Raw genomic sequence first — 22,033 nt, forward strand, 5'->3', positions numbered from 1 at the left:
ATTTAATTATTTATCTAATTTTCCCTCGTCGTCACATGTCGAAATCCCCTCTTCATCCGGCCCCATCGCCCCACCATTCTTACCTTCAAGGGCCACGGTTGATAGAGATCATGTGGTCATATTCTTCAGGCCCTTGATACGATGTACTGTGGGAGCAAGGCATTGATAGTATCCCAGTGCAAGAGTACAAGGGTTTGAAGTTGCATTTAAGCAGTAATGGATTTGCTTTCATTAGTAAAGAGAGCTGGCACCAGATTATATTAGTTTTCTTGGTGAAGTGCTTCTTCAGGGTGAGGTCTGTGTATAGTATATCCGAGTGATAGGTATTGGTAGAAAGTTTGGGTTCAAATCTGTTTAGCCAGTTGTTACTTGTTCTTGGCGAATGTGAGAATTTCGGTTTTGGTATAGTTGAGCTCAGGTAAGTGCTGGCTATCCAGGTCTGGGTGCTTGAGGCATTGGATTCAGGAGTGGAAAAGACTTTTAAGCAGAGCTGTGTGTCATTATAGAATTGATACATCTGTGGTTAGCAGGGATCATCTGTGGGTTGATGATTCTCCGGATTAAGTGTTTGTGAGTGATTGATCCGTAGTTGGTGAGGTAGTCTGGGTTTCTTCAGGAGTAAGATGATCTGACCATTTCAAGCATTTCCAAGACAATTCTTTGAATGAGTAAGGTTTTGACAACAGTATGTACTGGTGAAATATCTCTGGGATATCAAATGTAGGGGCATATTATCAAGACAGGCGATAAAATTATCGCCGCTTTAGCGGCAGAAAACTGCAGTTAAAACGGCGATAATGGGCTTGATAATATGCTCTATGGAATTCCAATTGAAGCCCATGTTAGATGTGAAGGACATCTAACATGGGCTTCAATTGGAATTCCATAGAGCATATTATCAAGCCCATTATCGCCGCTTTAGCAGTAGTTTTCTGCCGCTAAAGCGGCGATAATTGTATCGCCTGTCTTGATAATATGCCCCGTAGTTTGTTGTGTGCAAAGATGCTCTGTTTGCAGTGTGTTCTAATCCCTCCCCCTTTACTTTCATGTAAATAAATAGCCACGTATAGGAGACTGGACTAGCAGAATACTATTTAGTATGCAGAGAAATAAGAGTCGGAGGTCTCTAACAATATTTCTGAAGGTGAGCATGTAAATGTTGAATTACTGGAGGAGTTGGAGAGCCCAGAATCAGATTGCAAGCACCGAATATTACCTTTTTGCTCTCACTCACATTCCTATTTCTTCTAAAGATTGGCATACTATTTTAATGCCTGTGCATTGACAGTTTCCTCTGTTTATTGTTAACCCATTCATACAAAATATTACTGATAGTGTTTAATTGTATGAGTCTTTACTCCAATGGAAATAAATGTTGATACCCATTGATTGATTTCAAATTGTCAAGCAAATGTGTATAGTATCCCTCACACAGGATTTCAGTGTGCTTACTAATCATACAAATTAAAAGAAACGTAAATGTAAAATACCAGAAGCATATTAACAGTAGAGAATGAAACACAAATCCAGCCGCGGTCCATGCAGGTAAAATCGGTGGGCTGTGGGGCCGCGTGGGGGGGGGATTTCGAGGGACGATGCAGAGGGAAAATTAAATAAATATTTCATTTTCCCTTGGCATTGTCCCTCAAAATACCCCCCATGCGGCCCTACCGCTGTTACCTGCACAGACCGCGGCTTCACAAATCCAAAAAACACATATCCTTACTAGCAGATTTATTAGTAAAGGTACATTTGAATAGATGTCCTTTTAAATAATCCTTAACTAAGAGGATTGCACCCCTTTAGCAATGCCCTTGATACGTCACATAATGCACCTTCTTTGTGTTTACATTGGAGTTTAATAAATTGCAGCAAAGGCCCTAATTACAAGTGGGCCACATAATTCTGACTTCTGTGCAAATCCCTGTTCATGCATGGGTCGAAATTATGAGTTAGGCGGAGATTACTGAATCTAGTAATTACTAGGTAGGATGAAGGATTTTATGATGGAACAACGACCACTGGAACAACTACAGTCTAAACAATGACTCCTTAACCACTACTCATATATTTATGTATGTGTAATGGGTTTGTATATACCTGTAAAATACTTACATTTCGTGGTAAAGGCATGCATGCTAAAGACATATGTGTTGTAAAATTAATATTGGCATTAACACTATATATATATACACACACACACACACACACCACTATACTCACTATTAATGTGATAAATTCCCTTTCCACCCAAAACCCTAATCCCAACATAAAAATGTCCTTTCCACACAAAAAACCACACCCACCCTAAAACCCTAAAAATACCCTTGCAATCCTCAAAACCCCTTCCTACCCTAAACCCTAAAATTACCTGTGCCACCCAAAAACACTGTGTGTGTGTGTGTGTAATACATGTAATGCTTACCAAATACATTTAAATATCATTTTTCTTTACTACAAGTATGCCTCAACCTTTAATGAATTTACAACAAAATTCATTGTTAAGGCATTCGTGGAAAAGGCAGACTCATTGTAAAAAACATTGTTGAAAAAACATTTGCTGTAAAGACGTTGACGTTGTTCAGCCTTCGTTTTAAAGGCATCTCTTTGTTCATCCATCATAGTAAAGGCTGTTTCCCAGGATGAAGTCCATACTACCTCCATTTTCCCCAGGTGCGTATCAGCAGGTCAAACTTACTGATATACACTTGTGGAGGGAAATGCCTGGTAAATGTGAATTTTAGTGCATAAAGACCCAAAATCAGAATGTTATGCCCAATTTTCATGAGCTAAACTTCTAATAAGCAATAATCGTCGCATCCGATAAATTCTGATCCTCATGGTGATGCAGGGATTCTGCGCATACACAGAACTATGCCAAGAATATGGGACCTTGGTGTATAGGGGCTAAGCCTTCCCACCACCTTAGTGCCCACAAGCCCAGGACCGACTAGCTATAGTGTCGCACTCACTCTCCTACACACTCATGGAGAAGCAAATGGTTAGCCACCCCAGAACACAACACTCCTGATTCTCTCAGGAATCGCGGTAACAAGACACACCTTTTCGCTCACACTCTCGTACCTGCCCACAATAAGAACTGACTGAAACACGAATATAGTTTCAAATGTTTATTTTAACTATTGTGCTCTAAAATGCAGTATACGAGCACAACCACCAGAATGATGCATACAACTAATACAGTTAGCATTGCAGCTAGGCCATATATCATAAAGGGAGATGTCATCATATAAAGACAGTGGAGAAAGGATTATGAAGCCTAATCTCCCCTTGATAGAAAGAAGTATTGTTATATAATTGAAGATCTCTGGGCTTTGTCAGCAGACCCCATACCTCAGTGCCTAGATGGTATATCTACATTATAGAAACCGCATTGCTCTTCTCCCTGGAAAGCTCCCAGTCCAAGTGTGTGTTACCTAAACATGCATCCCCATTATATCAAATTACTAGTTTCCATCAGCAGTTGTCTAAGAATGTTTTGTCTTGGTGCTAGGGACTGACCAGAACAGAATAACAAGGGGCATTGTTTATCGACCTTGCTCACAGTGTTCAGACTAAACTCCAGGAACAGGCAGAGAACGAGCAAAGCAGACGGTTCTCATGTGAAAGGCATAAACAGGGTCTCGCAAAAATAAAGCCATGTATAGTAACGTGCGCAAAAGCAGCATCATGGATGCTGGGCTCATGCTAACGTAGGGATGTCGACAATGTCCCTATCTGCCACGTGACAATGGTATTACATTTTATTGGGTGTAATAATTAATCTCAAATCCTCTGGGGACAGGAGTTTGTAAGAGATGGAGGCAAGAAACAACTCAACCTTTTGGTCACAGAATTATAGTAGGGAAAACTGACAGTATATCTTTAACAAGCAGTTACTTAACCAATGATTAAAGTTATTATTATGTTGAGATTAATATATATCATACATTTTTACTTTTTCCAATTGTTTTACAGATCAAAGATGTCAAAATTGAAAGTGTGAACGAACGCCCAAATGAAAAAAACATATTCAAGGGAACCAATGTACAGGACATTCTGGGAAAAGATCTCCTCACATCCTTACAACGGCCAATATATTTGCACTGGATCCATGGAAAGGTAAGATGTCGGGAATCTTGTGTTTAAGAGTGCAACGTTTGGAAAGAGAACTTACGTAACTTATTTAGTATTACCTTCAACACAGACAGACTTAAAAATACCTAAGGTGGCTTTGTCGGGTAACTTGAGCAAGTTAGATTGGCAAGAGAACAATCTACTCAAGAATGGTTGTGATTTTTTGAAACTGTATTTTACTCAAAATGCCACACACTATATGTAGAAATGGTTATGCAGCGACACAGTGAGAAAACTCACCAAACAGAACAATTTGAGTAAATTGGCCATGCAGTGATATGCTCAAGTAGGAGAGGCAAAAATGTTAAATCCATAGCTGTGCTATGCTGTAAAATACTCTAGTGCAGCAGTTCTGAACCTTTTGATTTCTATGGACCCCACTGAATAATTTCTTGAATCCAGAGACCCACTAAGTCATTATTGAAAGTTGGGGCCTCAGCAATTGCTATGATTTGAACCTCAAAACAATACAAGTACACACCAAACCAATGCTCAAATATTGGAATATTTAGTTTAAATCCCAATCAAATATTGAAAAAGTTTTCGTATTTTCGATTTTGCTTCTTTATTTTAAATACTTTATTGATTTCAATGTATTAATGCTATTATTGTTTAATTGCGTAAAACAGTTGCAGACCTCCTGAGTAGGCCTTGCTCACCCCCATGGGCCCTCAGACCACAAGTTAAGAACCACTGATCCAGTGTAGTTCACTTAGATTTGTAACAATTGATAACATATGTTGCCTCTAGTTCATGAAGGGCCTCACCCCCTTAGAAAGGGTGGGTGGGTGCTGTACATCCAGTCTGAAGTTCCATGAAGGTCACAGGAAAAGGGGAGTGGGCAGAGCAACTGAATAAGTGGAGGCCGGAAGAAGAGAGTGGTGTATTTGGGGTAACCAAGTAGTGGGACCAGGGGTTGAGAAAAAGAGGGGTCGAAGGGGGCCACAGGACAGGTGCACCTTAGAAGGATTGAGTGATTTGATGTATAGGTAGGAAGCATCTGGGCCTGGGGGCTGTAGAGAGGAAAGGGTGTGCAGGTGGCAACAGGGAGAGGGAGGCGGCAAAGAGGCCTTGAGCAATATAAACCTCCATAGTGCCTTTTCATGGGCCTCTCTGAAGGAACATGTGACTCTATTGGTTGACACACGTGTTGTATGAGTACATAAATATATAACAGAACAAGAGTACGTTAGTGTTTACGTCCGAGAGTAATCACTCTGGGGGATTCGGATGACACTTACATAGGTATGCATACAATGCTTTGGTCATGCTTCTGAAATCTCGAGTCTGATCCATACTGCCGGTCTCAGCCTTCGGCCATGCTGTAGTGTGTTCCCTTCATGGGTAGGCTTGAGGGCACCATTTAGCACCTGCCACATAGCTCCCTGCTGTCAGTAAGTTGCCATCAAGGCACTTCACTTCCTTCCCTGTGCTTACACCAGTTGGATCTTTTCCTTGCGCGCCTTTGAAGGAATATGGCTGTGTTCAGTTATCTCCACTTGTGGGGCTCAATCGTCTCTTCTTTCGGCCCACTGCCCCATGATGTTGTTGGCTGCATCTAAATATTGCTTCGCTTCTATATCCACATCGTACTCTGATATCGCTGTCTGTTGATACAGAGCTATGTCCCCCTGTGAGATAACTGTACCTGCAAAAGAGTCTGAGCTATTGACATGGAGCGGCTTTTCCCTGCAACCAAGTTACACTATTCCTTTCCGCTCCGCTGCAGCTGCACAACTTGTCATGTTCTGCCTCCTCATACCGCTTTACTCCTCATACTCAGGGGTGGTGTTTGGGGTGCTACACCCCCCTAATAAATGTATACTCTAATAAATATTTGGGTGAAGGTGCTTTAAGTCGGGTATGGTGAAGAGTTTGTCGGATTTCACTTGGGACTTTTACATACCCACAGACAAATACGCACGCACACACACACACACTGTCGATTTTGAAGAGCCTAAAAATGGTTACTCTACAAAATATTGAGTTTAATTGTCCTATACAAGCAGCACTCTTTTCCCTTTACACTGCATCTTAACCCCATGCCCTGCTTCTCATATAATGTGTTTTAACAAGATGTCCCAGCATGGTTGTTGGAACATCTGAAGCTCACATCCCCCCAGTCTTACCGACAAAGCTAAGCTCATACTGTTGCAATCAACATGGCTACTGCAGTTCCAGCGTCAAAAAGTGGAGGTTTCCGGGTGCGTTCTGACCGACGCCACCTCGAGACCTCCTCCCCATTCACTGCACTTCTAAACCTCAAGGCTGCCATTTTTTCTGCCATCTGTCATGTTGCAGATTTCTCTAATGATTGCTGAAGGGACTCTTTCTCTCGACCTTCACTAGCCTAAAACCCACATCTTTTCTTGAACAATGGACGTCATTCTGGTCAATTTTATTTCCTATTTCTATTCGAGCTATGTGTCACTTTGGCTGGCTCCTCTACGTGAGACATGTGTCTGATTATAAGGCATCTACTGGTTTCTTGCCAATGACGCAGCAGCCCTGTTTGGCATTCGGCCACACTCGCCCAGGCTGTGACTTTAATAAAAACATTTATCGGGAATTTTCTTAGCAGACGCAGACATTTACAGCATCAGAAATCTTGGAACAACGCTATTAGTACACGTCAAAGTGCTAGTAGTTTTTTTTAAATAGTTTTAATTAACCCTATTCTTTTGTGATTGTTTATTGTCAGACTGGAACAAGCTACCTCATGCGAGACTATGTATTTTAGTCCTTCCGTTCCTTCTATTGTACTTAAAGGCATCTTGTTTCTCAGAAACTCAATGAAATCATTCACAATACCTCCTGAAAAGCAGATGGTTCCTGTGATAAGTCATCTGTCTCAAAACGAAATCTTGCTCTGGTGATTTTCCATAGCAAATCGAGCCATAAAGCTTTCCTCTCTGAAGCAGTATTGTTGATGTCAAATAGCTGTAAGAATGCGACTCCATTGTGAGGTGAATAAGGGTGAACTGCAGATGGAGGTATTTCTGAATCATGGCACCTCTTTGAGAACTCTGGGCCTCATTTATGGGTTTTTTGCCGTAGGGCAGCGCAGCAGGCCTTGCTGATGTGCTGCCCTGAAGCAAAAAAAAGGGCAGGAATGCACTGTATCTATTGGCATTCCTGTCTTTTTCCCCTTTGCCGGCGCACAATGGGCTGCCGTGCTCCAACGCAGACACCCTTGCACCATGGCGCAAATGTGCCTGCGCAGCGGGATGATTATTTTTGTGCAAGAAGGGAATCCTTCCTCCACAAAACCAATCACAAGAGGCTTTTTGTCCTCTTTCTGTGTGTGCTAAATGCAGCACACACAGAAAGAGGAAAAAACGAGGGGAAATAAAGATATTTCTCCTGGTTGTGCCTCCCTTAAACCTCTTCTGGGGAGTCATAAGTTTTTGGCGCTGCCTCAGACTTACAATTGATCTTAAATCTTGGGCAGTGTCCAAAAGCCATGGAGGTTGCTGGAAATGCCCCCAGCAACACCCATGGAATGCCCCTTTCACGCAGTTTTCGGCATGAAAGGGGCACAAGTCTATGAAAAGCCAAGCAACTTGGCTTTCTGTGGCCTTATAAATATGTCAATGGCACATTGCGCCACCAGAACGTCAAAAAGTGATGTTCCAGTGGCGCAATAGTGCCGGTAGCTCTTTATGTCCACCCTTCTATGTTTTATAATCACATTTGAAAACCTCCCTAGTGGCTTCAGAAAGCTGTCGTCTGAGAGCCAGGGACTTCGGAGAGATATCATGATAGACCCAGAATGTCGGATGATCTCCCTTCTCACAGCCAAAGTAGCCTGAGTGGACGAGCAGCACATGGGTTAATGAGCTCAGAGATACCCCTGCACACCCTATCATCGCATGTAACTGTTGCTATAGGAAGTTTGGCCAATCAGAGTTTGGAAGCACCCAGAACATCACCAGGAAGTCCCTGGTTAGTAGTGTGATGGTTTCTGATACATCTCAGCATATTTCCAAACCCCGGGCTACAGTAATTAGTCTCTATTTTAAGCTACAACTAGGGCTGTAGTTTATCTCCGAAATTGCGAACAATGCACAAAGGAGGAAAATGAATTAAGGAGTACTACACCACCCGAAAGGGGATTTATTACCTATGAAGACCCTAAAACAGGAGGCCATAATTCTTGCTACTTAAAAGTCACACAAGTTCGGAAAGCAGTAGCCTGAGGAAGTCCTTAGAGGACAAAATGCATTGGCTGGGCTGACTGGAAAATTTTATGTATTGAAAAATCAATAAAAGTTGGATACTGGATGCATTCTTAAAACTGTTGACAATTGAATCTCACTTCTTGTTCATCACTGTTATATTTGTTAACATTGGATTGCCTGAATTTGGACTGGAAACAAAAAAATATACAGGACACTCCTTTCCTAATTGTGGCATAACTTGAATAGTTGTGGCTTCTAGGAAGTGGGGCCATAAGGGGTTGAGTGTGGGATCACTGATGACATTTAGCATGATACACTTGTGCAACGGTAAGCCCTACACTGCTTTTGCTTATCTTTTGTGTAAGAAAAATACAATTTAATAAACAGTGTTATTTGGACGATAAACAAATAAAAACATGACAGTTTGGTCTGTAAGGGGGATTAAAAGTGCCCTCAGACAAGTGCCCTATTACATTCATTGCACTGGTGATTGGTGGTTACCTTAATGGCCTTTAACTACAGTTGGTTTGTATGGACTTTGTAATTAATTGATTTGAATTATGAAAAAAGGCACCCTTGCTATTGTATCTTGTGTCTGTCACTTGGTTCCTTCCTTGTCATGATGTCACTCATATCTTGTCATGGTTCTGTGTGTGACATCACGTAGTTCTTCATGAATCTGTGTCTGTAAATTGGAACTGGACTGAGCTGATAGCATCCAGGTCCCGGTGGGGCACTTTCTCACGTACCTGATTACCTAACTGCTGTACTGATGTACATGGTAATAAATATTTCAGCATATGCACCTGTCGACCTCCAGAGATCTTTTCCCTACATCAATTCACCTTTCACCTTTCACTACGAATTACAAAATCTAGCTGTAGACTGTCATAGTGGTTACAAACTACAAAGTAATTATGAAATGAGGTACCATCACATGCCTTTCTATCTGTAGACACCCGCTGGCTTCTTGTCTTCTATTAGTGATGTGTATGCATGATTAAAGTTCAGGGAGTGGAGTCGTACAGTGACGCATTACAGGGGACCATTTCCCCTAAATTTCATGTGGAATGTTAAAACCCTCATATTTCTATCCTTTTCGTAGCAGAAAGGAGAAATCATAGTATCTGATATTGCAAAAACAAATAAGCAAACAACTGTGTGATCCTGGGAAAATGTTAATTTTTAGTTAAAAATAGAAAGCATGTGAAACATTAAGTTTGTGAGAGAAATTGGGTTACTAATTGACTCGGGTGTGGGCCCTGATCAAGCAGCAACCATGATCCTTGTCAGGGTAAGGCACAAGCAAACCCCAAATTAACCTGTGCTCAACCCCTGGTAGCTACTTTTATTTATTACATCTTGCTTTATACTGATGTGGGATCCTTGTTGTTGTGTTTTCACTGTTTTACTGTTTGAAGTGTTACAAAAATACTTTGCACATTGCCTTTAAGTTAAGCCTGACTGCTTTGTGTTAGGCTGGCAGGGGTTTGAGCACAGGTTAATTTGCGATTTGCTTTATCTTTAATAATCTTTATTTGGCACAAATGCAGTGACCATAAAAGTTAATAAAACACATCATCAATACATATAAACATTAAAAACAAAGACAATAAAAGTAAAAGCAATCAAAGCGTCCCTATTAATTGACACTACAATACAATATTTGTTCTAAAATGTATGGCACCCCATATGTAGAGTGTAGCACTGAGACATACGAAAGGAGTCTCAAGTACCAAAATATATAGCATAAAGCAGCTTTAAAATACCTTAGGTTTTGTGCGAGGACAATTGGTTTTAGATAGCGTCTCCTTAAACCCACATAAAAACCACAGAATTAAATGAAATGTTGCATGCTTTTTATTGATACACTGTCACATGGGCAGGGAGTCATGACTGGTGGGCATTTTTTCATATCAAGGAATTATGTACTGTGCCCAACCACAATCTAATTAAACCAAAACGGTGCTAAACATTAGTTGCCCAGATCAGGTAATATTGGCATCCCTCAGTCAGATCGTTCGATGCATATGATATAGCTGTGTGCTTCCTAGATTCTTCACACCTTCTGCACTCCATTCTGTAGTTCATAAAGGAAGACTTGATTATGCTTTTCTCGATGGAAGGGCTTCTTTCAGGACCTCTCAGGTAGGTAAGTCAAACAATAAACCATTAGATTCATTTATGTATAAAAAAGAAGGGATCTTAAGAGCACTTTCTAAAGCAAGGCAGTCTAAAATAATGGACTTAGAAGACTGGTTTCATTTTTTTGCCCATATGGACTACCACAGTAGTAAGGGTTTAAGAGTTAATATGTCCTCCAGAAAGTGCAGCCCAGTTTCCTTGTGGATTAAAAAAGATGATGCAAAACCAGGTACACACAACAGACGTTTGAGGAAACGGATCTTCTCCACCTGAAGTGGTTTGCTGGATGTATAACCCCATAGACCTCCCCCAAAGGTAGCTGTTGATACATCTCTCGCTTTGTATATTTCAACCATTTCCTTAACTGGTCCACTGCTGGTTTTATGTGAGAATCTGAATACTCCCTCACATATTCAACTTATTTTCAGCTGAGTATTTGAAACTTGTTTTGTCCATGATCCGGTCTTGCAGAATAAAATCCCCAGAGAGCAAAAGGAGTTAACGCTAGCAATCGGGGTACCCTCAATATAAAAGGTCCTGCACCTTTTTCCCACAGACTGCTGTAAAAGTTTTTGCCTTATTAATTTTCATTTTTCTAGATGCCATGAAATTCCCAAAGGAGTCCATCAATCTTTGTAGACCAACAGGCGCCCTTGATAACATCACAGCATCATCGGCATATAATAGGATTGGGACCAAGGGGCCTTCAACAATAGTTGTGTCAGCCTGAAAAGTCTAGAGGATACCATCCATCCACATTAATAAAGAGTGAGAACAGGAAGGGCACCAATAATCACCCCTGTCAGATTCCCCTCTTGATCTTAAATAGAGAAGAACATTCCCCGTTGGGGCCCTCCCCTACCATGGGCAATAGGTTTTCATAGAGGCATGAGAGGAAGCTGATTATATTCTTCGGAGCGCCCTGAGAAATCAGGGTATTCCAGAGTATTGAGTGGTCCACCAAATCGAAGGCGCTACTTAGCTCGGTTAAACATAAGTAAAGAGACTCAGTTTTAGCTTTGGTATACTTCCCTATACTCAATTCAAGATTTACACATTGCTCTACAGTCCCAGAAATGTGTCTCTGGTCGGCAGCAACCATTTTGTGCTGTCCAGGTCAAAAATATAATATAAACAATGGTTCCAAAGGGAAGCAGTTACTTAAAGTTGAAATAAATCAAACAGCAAAACAATTTCTTAAGAAGAATCACCAAACACAGCATTAATAGATCAACCAAATAATCAATATTGCACAATGAATTACAATTCGAAAAAACAACAATTTATTTTTAGATTTTCATTTGGATATCAACTCATTTGAATATGGACAAAAATGAAAAGGCTGTATATACAATATTTATAGAAAAACGACGCAGTGACAAAGTGAATAAAGTGACTAAGTGTAGTTGTGAAAGTGTAAATATTTACAATATATAAACGTGATTATCAATAAAATCCAAGTATACACAAAAGTTTTTTTGCAACAATTTGCAAAAAAGTCCGCAGCTTAATTATGGATAAAGAATAGACCTTGTAAGGCACATGTCCTAACTTTTTATGGTATATACAAGGAATTTCCAATTGGTAAGGGACTGTAGAACCGTCAACGTTTCGACCCTATATCAACCAGTCGTTGTACATAGTCATATCGGGTCTTCTTCAGGACACAGGAGGTGTATAACAGCCTAAATTGTAGGTGATGGGACAGATGTCCACCAATATGCCGCAGTTGCCCATCGATATCAATCGGAAGGGACTACCAGAATCGTAGAAGATCTTGACTGTTAGACAGATTCGTCTTGGTCTAATTAGTAAGTCTTTTTTGTCTTTTGTCGCTCTGATTAGCGGGACCTGTTGTGAATTGCTGACTTCAAGGTAGAGACTTTACGTATAACACTGCAGGAGGCACAGTCATCAGGACACGAGTTCAACTGATGCTTTTCCGTTGTTTCTCTTATTCAGGGGGAGTCCGTCTGCGTGTAACAGACGGACTCCCCCTGAATAAGAGAAACAACGGAAAAGCATCAGTTGAACTCGTGTCCTGATGACTGTGCCTCCTGCAGTGTTATACGTAAAGTCTCTACCTTGAAGTCAGCAATTCACAACAGGTCCCGCTAATCAGAGCGACAAAAGACAAAAAAGACTTACTAATTAGACCAAGACGAATCTGTCTAACAGTCAAGATCTTCTACGATTCTGGTAGTCCCTTCCGATTGATATCGAGTGGCAACTGCGGCATATTGGTGGACATCTGTCCCATCACCTACAATTTAGGCTGTTATACACCTCCTGTGTCCTGAAGAAGACCCGATATGACTATGTACAACGACTGGTTGATATAGGGTCGAAACGTTGACGGTTCTACAGTCCCTTACCAATTGGAAATTCCTTGTATATACCATAAAAAGTTAGGACATGTGCCTTACAAGGTCTATTCTTTATCCATAATTAAGCTGCGGACTTTTTTGCAAATTGTTGCAAAAAAACTTTTGTGTATACTTGGATTTTATTGATAATCACGTTTATATATTGTAAATATTTACACTTTCACAACTACACTTAGTCACTTTATTCACTTTGTCACTGCGTCGTTTTTCTATAAATATTGTATATACAGCCTTTTCATTTTTGTCCATATTCAAATGAGTTGATATCCAAATGAAAATCTAAAAATAAATTGTTGTTTTTTCGAATTGTAATTCATTGTGCAATATTGATTATTTGGTTGATCTATTAATGCTGTGTTTGGTGATTCTTCTTAAGAAATTGTTTTGCTGTTTGATTTATTTCAACTTTAAGTAACTGCTTCCCTTTGGAACCATTGTTTATATTATATTGATGAGGCCCAGGTTCCTTGGGTTATAGGGTTACCCCTGTGTGTTTAACTCTTGTCCAGGTCAAAAAGGCTGGTACCGGGAAGACCAGGGACCCCACGAAGCTTGCTTCTGAAGGGTGGAATCATACCTCCCACACCGGTTACCGGTGTGGAGGTATGATTCCAAGGTGTTTGATACCAAACACGACATGGTTGGTTGCAGCCGTTTTCGAGATAGCATTTTACGCGAGCATATAATGCACCTCTACCTACATGTCTGGCTGTGTCACCGACATCCTTGGAGAATGGTCTCCGAAGGCTGCAGGAGTGCTCTGCTCATGCAGGGGCACCCTCTCACATAAAACCCAGCACCCTGCCTTTAGGATTGTCTCTGTGTCATCAAAACTTGATCAGCTTTGATGATAGAAAAAATAAACTTAGTATGAAACCAGTGTAAAACTTTATTCTTTAGCTGGACAGGAGTCTCAATCGCACCAGGGATTAGTGGCGGGACATTTGTCATAACAAGCATGTAAATGTTCGTTGCATACGGCATCCTCTCATAGCTGTTACTACTCCCATTTCCTGCCACTTGGGTATGGTTGCCAGCAATACACTCAGATACTTGAATATCATCCGGATTCTGCAGCGTGATTTCAGAGAAAGAGGGTTGTGACTGTGATTGACAAACCTGTAGCAGCTCCCCCGTCTAAGGTGCACAGACCTCCTGTACCACATGGCCTTAAGTCGTGTTGGTTTGGGCTATGCTGGGAATGCTTGCAAACATTACTGCATATAGATTGGACCTTTGCATGGTTCTGAGATGAACAGTTGTTATGAGTGGATGTTGCAGAGGCCGTCTGTGTAGCCTCTGTTTGCAGGGATATTGCACCTAGTCCTACAGAGTATAATCTCTTCAGGCTCTTCAGAGAGTCCTCAATCTCCCCCAAGCGCTTGGTAATAGATGTAAATACATTTTCCAACAGCCTCTTTATGTCCCCCAGAAGTTTTTCTTGTAATAGGCCCAAATGTCCCGGATCCACCATTGGGTCGTTCACCACTTCGGCAGATGGAATCGCTTTCTTTGATCCCTGGCATCTTTCCCGTTCAGACGGGGGTGCAATGTTATGAGGTGACACAGACAGTAGGCTATCGTCCTGTACAACTGAAATCATAGCTACGGGAGGTACTGTGTATAGGGCTTGGGGGACAAACCCTGGCAAGATATCCAACACAATCACATTGGAGGATTAATTTACAATTGCTGATAAAATCTCAAAGTTTGCCATTAACCCAGGCGTCTGTGCAATGGTAGCAGAAAGCCGGAGCTCAGCTAATGCTATTTCCATAGTTAAGGCTGGCACTGCCTTCCTGATGTATTAATCTAATGTTGTGGGATTTGCTCCGGCCTTATTTGTTGCAGTCTTATGCGTTACCATCGCGGGATGAATCTCAGGTGCATTGATAAAATAAAAATTCAGTACCTTCAGGGTTTACAGCACTATGAGGCCTAGAGGGGTGGCCCAGCCCAGCCTCCTCCAGGCTCTGACAGGCGCAGGATCGGCCCTTGGCCAGGCTTTGCACACACCACCACGGGATGACCTTAGGCGCTTTATAGCACTAAGGCGGCGGTAGAGGGAAGCGGCAAACCAGGCTCCTCCTTCTGTTGGCAAAGCAGTATGGGGCTTGGATTCCCCAGTCCAGGGCAGGGGATGACCTTAGGCGATTTATAGAAATATGGCGTCGGCAACAGGAAGCAGCAATCTAACACTGTCCTCCTGTTAGCCAGCATTTTGGGACTTGGAGTCCTCAGTCGAGGGCAGCAATGCTCACAGCCAATAATAAGATTGTCTGCAGAAAGAAGTTTTAAATTAGTAAATTAGAAAAACCTACATTAGCTATAGTAAAAAAAGAAGGCACAAATACAGTTAGTCTCAATAAATTAGTCATACAGCTCAGAAAGCAATTACCATGAAGGATCTTAGCATTTTAAATAGATACAGCAATAAGCAAGTGTTAATAATAGACTAAGCAGACCCTTCAGGATTTCGTGAAATGCAAACAAATTGCGAAATCAGCAGTTTCGTACAAAGGCTGCGCTTTTTACAAAACTGCCAGCTAAATTTGGAGAATACAATCTGATATTTTTTTATGGTAAACATCTGTTTATTGTATTTTTAGATCAAAAATCCCCACCTACAACCAACCGGCCGGTGGGAAAACATCATAGAGTAAGAAATTAAAAGGAGAGGATAGCCAAGGAAGAAGGAAGAGAAGAGGAGGAAGGGGGCAAGGGGACCAGTTCCAGTTATTGTCTTATGTCTCTAATGAGCCTCATCTTGTGGGTTGCATTCCCGCTGTGGGGATGTCTTCAAGTCTTGGGTGGGATCTCTGGTAAGCCAGAGCACACGGAGATACATGGGGCATGTGAGCTTGTTAAATTCAGTGAATAAGAATTTCAATGTGGATTTCCAGGTTTTATCAAAGCGGGTCCTTGTGATATGTGGGCCATTATCTTCTCCATTCCCACCACCTCTCATAGCTTATGTAGCCAATCTAATCTGGTTGGGACATATTCTCTACCCCATCTAGCCAGCAGCACTTGCTTTGCCGCCCCCAAAGTCAGCGCGATAGCTCGTCCCCGGCATGATCGAAGGGGATACGTTAAGGCATTCGGAAGCCCTAATAATATGTAACTGGGAAATCGTGGCAGGTCGGTGTCATGTGTAGTGTTGATTCGGGCAGTATGGCGTTCCAAAACAGCTGTATCTTAGGTCATTCCCAGAGCAGATGGGTCAAGGTGCCTATTTTGCCACAGTGACGTCAGCAATGAGCATCCGCCCCTATTTTCCAGTGTGCCACCCTGTCCGGGGTATAGTACCAAAAATGTGCTATTTGAGGAACATCTCATTGCCTGCTGTGCTACCGGAGGAAGCTCTGGCTCTATGTACGATGTCTTGCCATTCTTTTGGGGAGAATTCCCGCGTGCATTCTGTCTCCAACCTACGATGCACTGGTGTCTTACTTCGCTGTGTGGGTGTAATTAAGAAGGCATATATGTCTGATAATAAGCGTTTGTCCGAAGTTCTGGTGGTCAGCCATTTCTCAAATCTCGTGAGAGGACACCCTGCATGTGTACTAATATTCGGTTGTGTCACCAAATGTCGTAGGGCCAGGTATTGCCAAAAGGCTGTTTTAGGGAGACCGGAACTCTGATGACAGCTGGAGAAAGTCCATTATCCCATTTTCATCAAAGAGGTCTCCCACCCTCTTACAATTGGCCTCCTGCCATATAATGTAACTTTGCCCATGCAGCGCTGGCGGAAACCCCGGATGGCCTATGAAAGGAGTTAACGGGGATGTGGGAGTGGAGAGGCCCTGCGCCACCTGAATCCTCTCCCAAGCAGTCATCGTGGCTCTCAACACCGGGGAGACATATACTCCCGCCGGACGGTAGCATCTGGGTAACCATGGGACCTTCCACATATGTAGGCCCACTATCGCCCTATCTATGAAGCACCAGTGCTTCTTGGACATTGGCCTGTATCATTCGACCATATACCGTAGCTGGGCCGCTTGATAGTAACGCGCTAAATAGGGAAACCCCAGGCCCCCATCCGCCTGTTTCAAGCAAGTTTGATGGTGACCATGCAAGCTTTCTTACCACCCCAGACAAAGTCCACTAGGCGATGCTGCAATTTAGCAAGAGCTTGGGGGGGGGGGGGTTTGTAGTGGGAGGGTTTGTATAACATACAATATGCAGGGCAATATAGTCATCTTGACGGCCGCTAGCCAAACCAACCATGACAGTGTAAGAGGTCTCCATCGTTGGAGAGTGGCACACGTGCCAAGCAGGAGGGTGTCATAGTTCTCGCGCACCGTACGCTCAAGTGTACAGAATATTTGGAAGCCCAGGTAAGGAACACCCGAATCAGCCCATCCGAAAGAGAAGTCTACCTTTAATCTCTCTAGGTCCGCGCAGTGTATGGTGAGGCTAAGAGCTTGTGTTTTGTGGATGTTCATTTTACAGCCTGAGACCCGGCCAAAGTCAGCAAATTCTCACATGATTGGGGGTATGGAGGTGCCTGCTTGGGTTAGAAAGAACACCACATCATCTGCATAGAGGGAAATCTTGTGTTCCCTGTCCCCCATAGGAATTCTAGTGATTGCTGCCTGCTGGCGGATGCGCTCTGAGAAAGGCTCCATATATAGAGCAAATAAGAGGGGCGATAGAGGACACCCCTGGCGGATGCCTCTCCCGATCTTAAATGGTTGAGACTTAATCCCATTTACCTGAATTCTTGCCTCAGTAGCTTTATATGTGCTGTTTACCCACCACAGGAACTGCGGTCCAAGGGCAATCTCTACAAGACCAAGCGCAGATAGGGCCACTGGACCCGATCAAAGGCCTTCTCAGCATCTACAGATAGAAGCAAGGTTGGCTTCTGAGAACGTTGGGTCTTATCAATTAGGTGGCATAATCGTCTGGAGACATCGCTACAGCCTCTCTCAGGTATAAATACTGACTGATCATGGTCCACCAGTCCCTGCATGTGTGGTGCCAAGCGAGCTGCCAATATACTAGTGAACATTTTGAGATCCACATTCAGTAGCGAGATGGGGCGGTATGATGCGCATTTCTTCAGGTCCTTGCCTGGCTTAGGCAAGACTACCACTGTAGCCATGCACATGGAAGCCGGTATCGCTTCTTCAATACTGAAGGAATTAGTCGCGTAAGTATCGGAACTAAGCTCAGAGCTAAGATCTTATAAAAATCGGAGGAAAACCTGTCCTTTCCCGGGGTTTTGCCAGACACCAGGCCCTGAGTCGCCGGCAGCACCTCGTCTGGCTTGATATCTGTGTCAATATCGTCGGCATCTATGGTTAGGAGAGATGCAACCAGCGCTTGTGAAACATATGCTGCCGCCGCTGCTTCGTCAGAAGGGTCAGCCATGTAAAGTGCTGTGTAGAAGTCTTCAAATTCAAGGGCTATCAGATCGTCTCCTTGTACTGTGTGTCCTTGTGCAGTCTCAATCTCAACTATATGTCATTGAAGCGCTTGGGAACGTATCTGACATGCCAGCAGCTTCCCAGCCGTATTCCCTCCCTTGTAGAAGTGTTGCCTGGAGCGGAGGAGATAGTATTCAGTCCTGTCGAGATCCAGTGCCTTCAGCTGCATGCAGGCAGTGGTAAGCTGGCGGCGCACTCGAACTGCTCCTGTATTACGGTGCTCCATCTCCAGTTCCTGAACCCACCCCTCTAATCTGTCCCTTTTATCCCTTCTGTCCCTATTCAGTCTGGCCGCTATAGCGAGAAACTGCCCCCGGATGACCGCTTTCAGTGTATCCCATAGTAGGTGTATGTGGATGTGACCATCGTCATTAGTGTCTACAAAGGTTTGTATGGCCTCGTGAACCTCTTTAATGTTGGCCTCGTACGTAAGCAATTTGTGGTTAAGTCTCCATGCTCTGTGTCTCTGATAGTCCCCCTCTGGCCGCCATGAAAGGCTAATGGATGCATGGTCTGACAGTGATGCCGTGCCTATAGTGGTGTCCAATGTCCCCCGGGTAACTCGTGGTGTGGTAAAAAGAAATCTAGTCGGGCATAAGCCGAAAAGAAGGTATACACACGGGCCAGAGGGTTACGCTGCTGCCAGGCGTCCTCCAGCCCCATGTCCATCAACTATTGCTGCAAGGATGCCGATAATGCCCCCAGGTGGCCCACCCATTGCGAGGTTCTATCAAGGGCAGAGTCTTGTACAATGTTATAGTCTCCCCCTATAATGAGGCTCTCACCCGAGTCTTCCAGAATCTAGCCAACTGTGTCCCTAAGGAACCCCTCCTGTCCTTCATTGGGCCCATAGAGTGCTGCCAGTGTATAGGTGTGGCCTCCCAAACCCACCTGGATTGCCAGGACTCGTCCCGGTATGTCTGTTTGCACCCCTAATATCCTACCGGGGAAGTGTGTTGCGAATAGCACTGCTACCCCTGCCTTCTTCCCTGGCAAGGATGAGCAAAATTGGCTGTCAAACCAAGGGGACCAGAGGCGTGGCCAATCTGCGCGCATCCGGGGGGTTTCCTGCAGAAGGCAGACATCACATTTAATTTTTTTGAGGTATGACAGGAGTGCCCTCTGTTTCCCTGGGGAGTTAAGGCCCCGTACATTGAGACTTATTATTGGTGTGTTAAGGGGCACCATGGTGGTTCTGTAAGCGTGTGCGCCGCAAAACAGGTGTCACCTCTCCCCCAGCGTCCCTGGGGCCCTTCCGCTTGGTGGCCAACTGGTGGATGATGGGGCCTGAAACTTTCCAGTGGAGTGGATCCCAGCTATGGAACAAAATAATATTCTCCTCTTCCCTCCTAATGCGTGAGGAGAAGTCAGCCCCCGTCCCTCAGTATAGTGGCCCCTCCAAGGCAAGGTAGCCATCCCCCGCCCATTCATCCCCTATATCAGAGCTTGTAGGCCCGGTAGGGTGGCCCTGAATACCATGTGGCCAGTGATCCCCGTGTATCCTCGGACTTGTGTTCTCCGTGCCCCCGCAGCAGGCCCGGATATGAGGTATCCTGTTATTCTCGGCTCCTGGTTGAAGAAGGGTTGCACCAAAGAAACGCCAAAGGGAGAGAAAAAGAAAGAAACGACTATAGAGGGGGTTAGAATGTGATATCAACAAAAGAGCAGCACCATACAGTTTTACCATGGAAGGAGTGTGGGCACCGCCCGCGGCTGCCATTCCGCTCCTTTGGCGTATGTGTGAGAACTGGTAGACATCCCGTAGGCTACGTCATTCTGCTGCTCGATCTCCTCCACCGTTTCCAGTTTGAAGCTGCTTGATAAGTTCCACTCATTCCTTCTAGCTTTCGTTTTCTGAGGGCCTTCTGTGTTAGACTTTTCTAAATGGCGTCCTCCCATCCGCTTCACTGCATGCTCAGGTCCATCTTAACTCTGCTTTTGGCCTGCCGACTCACCTGCCACAAAATCAACTCCCAATGCAGTCTGCACCTCCTGAAGGAACCTCACCGCGTGCGTTTCTTTGTCCCACACAAAGAGCAATTTAAAAGGGTGTCAGCATCTGTAGTGAATGTCATGGTCGCGCAGGAAGGTGGTGACCGAGTGAATTAACTGGGAGAGATCTTGGATGGTCGTCTTGTCCGGGGTTGCTGCCATAATAATTTCTTGCTGGCGATGGAAGTGGAGGCACGTGAGTATGTCTTGGGGCTGGCCCAGGTTCTTTGCTGGGCGGCCCGCCCTGTGCGTGCAACCCAGAACAATCTCTTGATATCCCAACGCCGGTGCTGCATATTGGAAAAGTCGGGTCACAAATTCCTCTAGCTTCCCCACATCTGCGCGAATAGGGACTCCCTTTATACATATATTCGAGCGCCGGGATCTATTTTCCAAATCTTCGTGGCATAGGCATCATTCTTTATTGCGGTCTCTCAGGCCCATCAGCTCCTGTGTGAAGTTCGTCCTCTCTGTCGTCACCTGCCCGTTCCATGGTATCCACCCGATCTCCTAGCTCCATGATATCTGTTCTGACTTGTTTCAGATCCGTGGAAACTTCCTAACGCCATGCTGCAAAATCGTCCTGCAGTGAGTTGAACATTAAGCGCCGCGTGATAGGCTCTTCTTTTCCCTGTTCTGCGTGACCCTGGTCTCCGGCCCGGGACTGGGATGATGGCAGCGCCATAGCTTGTCCCTCCAATCGCTTGCCCCCAGGATTCTGCATGAGGTCCTTAATGTTGGTCTGCTTCTCCGGGCGGGTGGACGGCATCTTGGTGGTTGCGACAAGTATAGTCTGTGGGATGCCCAGATCACTCACAGCGCAGGGTGTGCTAGCTTCCTCTCATACCATCCTTAAGTCCTCTGAGGCCCAGATGCTCTTAGCTGCCTCTTGTCTTCAATAGGGCCCCTGACCTCAACCGGCCCCTGGCCCCTCCGTGCCCTCCCAGACTCTTCTGCATCTACACTCTGGTGGGGTGCTGCTCCTTACCCCGTGCCGAGTGTAGGATCTCGCTGCTTCCCTTCCAGCTCTGAAGTCCTCAAAATGGTGGCCGCCACCCCCTCTCTCTGTCAGGAACAGACGTGGCCCGTCCCGCTTCACCAGTCTGGTGTGTACCTTTCCTGAGGGTCCTATTGCAGGGGATCACCCCTCTGTGCCCTGTTCAGCTGTAACTAAGGAGGCTGGTATGCACCGTCTTGGGGCCGGCCGACAGACCTCTTTTCGCGCTGCCGACTGTGTAGGCCTCGTGCACTTGTCTCGTAGGCCTCCTTTGAATATTGTGGCCTTCACCAAGTCAGACTCCAGCGCCCGATGCCCAGCAATCCCACAACCCGAGCTCCTTGAGGCTGTGAGGGCCTGTGACAGGCCCACCTGCTGCCTTACTTGAAAGTACTGGGCCTCCTGGCCCGGCAGACCGATCTCCGGGCCGCGGACTTGCTCAACAGATCTGGATGCCCCAGTCGCTGCTCCACTCTGCCAGCACTGCTCGTTCACGTCACACCTCTCCCGCTCATCTTCTCCAGCAGGGACGCCAGTAATGCGGTGACTCTGTAACTGCCAGTCAGCCTAGCTGCAGCTGCGCTCCACTCCGGGCTCCACTCTGGGCAGCGAGGAGACGCTGATGTCACCAGTGTCCGATCGCTCGGTCTGTCCTTCAGTGCTTTGCAGGGACTGCGATCTCAGCACCCTCCAGACTCCGGTGGGTGCGTATGACGGTACCGGGTTCGTTTGGGACGGTTAGGTGGTCCCTGGGTG

At 44.6% G+C, this 22,033-nt stretch overlaps 1 protein-coding gene across 1 annotated transcript in view; it reads left to right on the plus strand.

Moving 5' to 3' along the window:
* MTTP (microsomal triglyceride transfer protein) overlaps positions 1–22,033 on the plus strand; it is a 277,369-nt gene that overhangs the window by 47,186 nt on the left and 208,150 nt on the right. The window contains exon 3 of the mRNA XM_085635746.1: positions 3,979–4,122. Coding sequence (XP_085491872.1) covers positions 3,979–4,122 — 144 coding nt within the window. The remainder of the gene's footprint in view (positions 1–3,978; positions 4,123–22,033) is intronic.

Source organism: Triturus cristatus, chromosome 2_1, assembly GCF_964204655.1.
Source record: "Triturus cristatus chromosome 2_1, aTriCri1.1, whole genome shotgun sequence".
Lineage (NCBI taxonomy): Eukaryota > Metazoa > Chordata > Amphibia > Caudata > Salamandridae > Triturus > Triturus cristatus.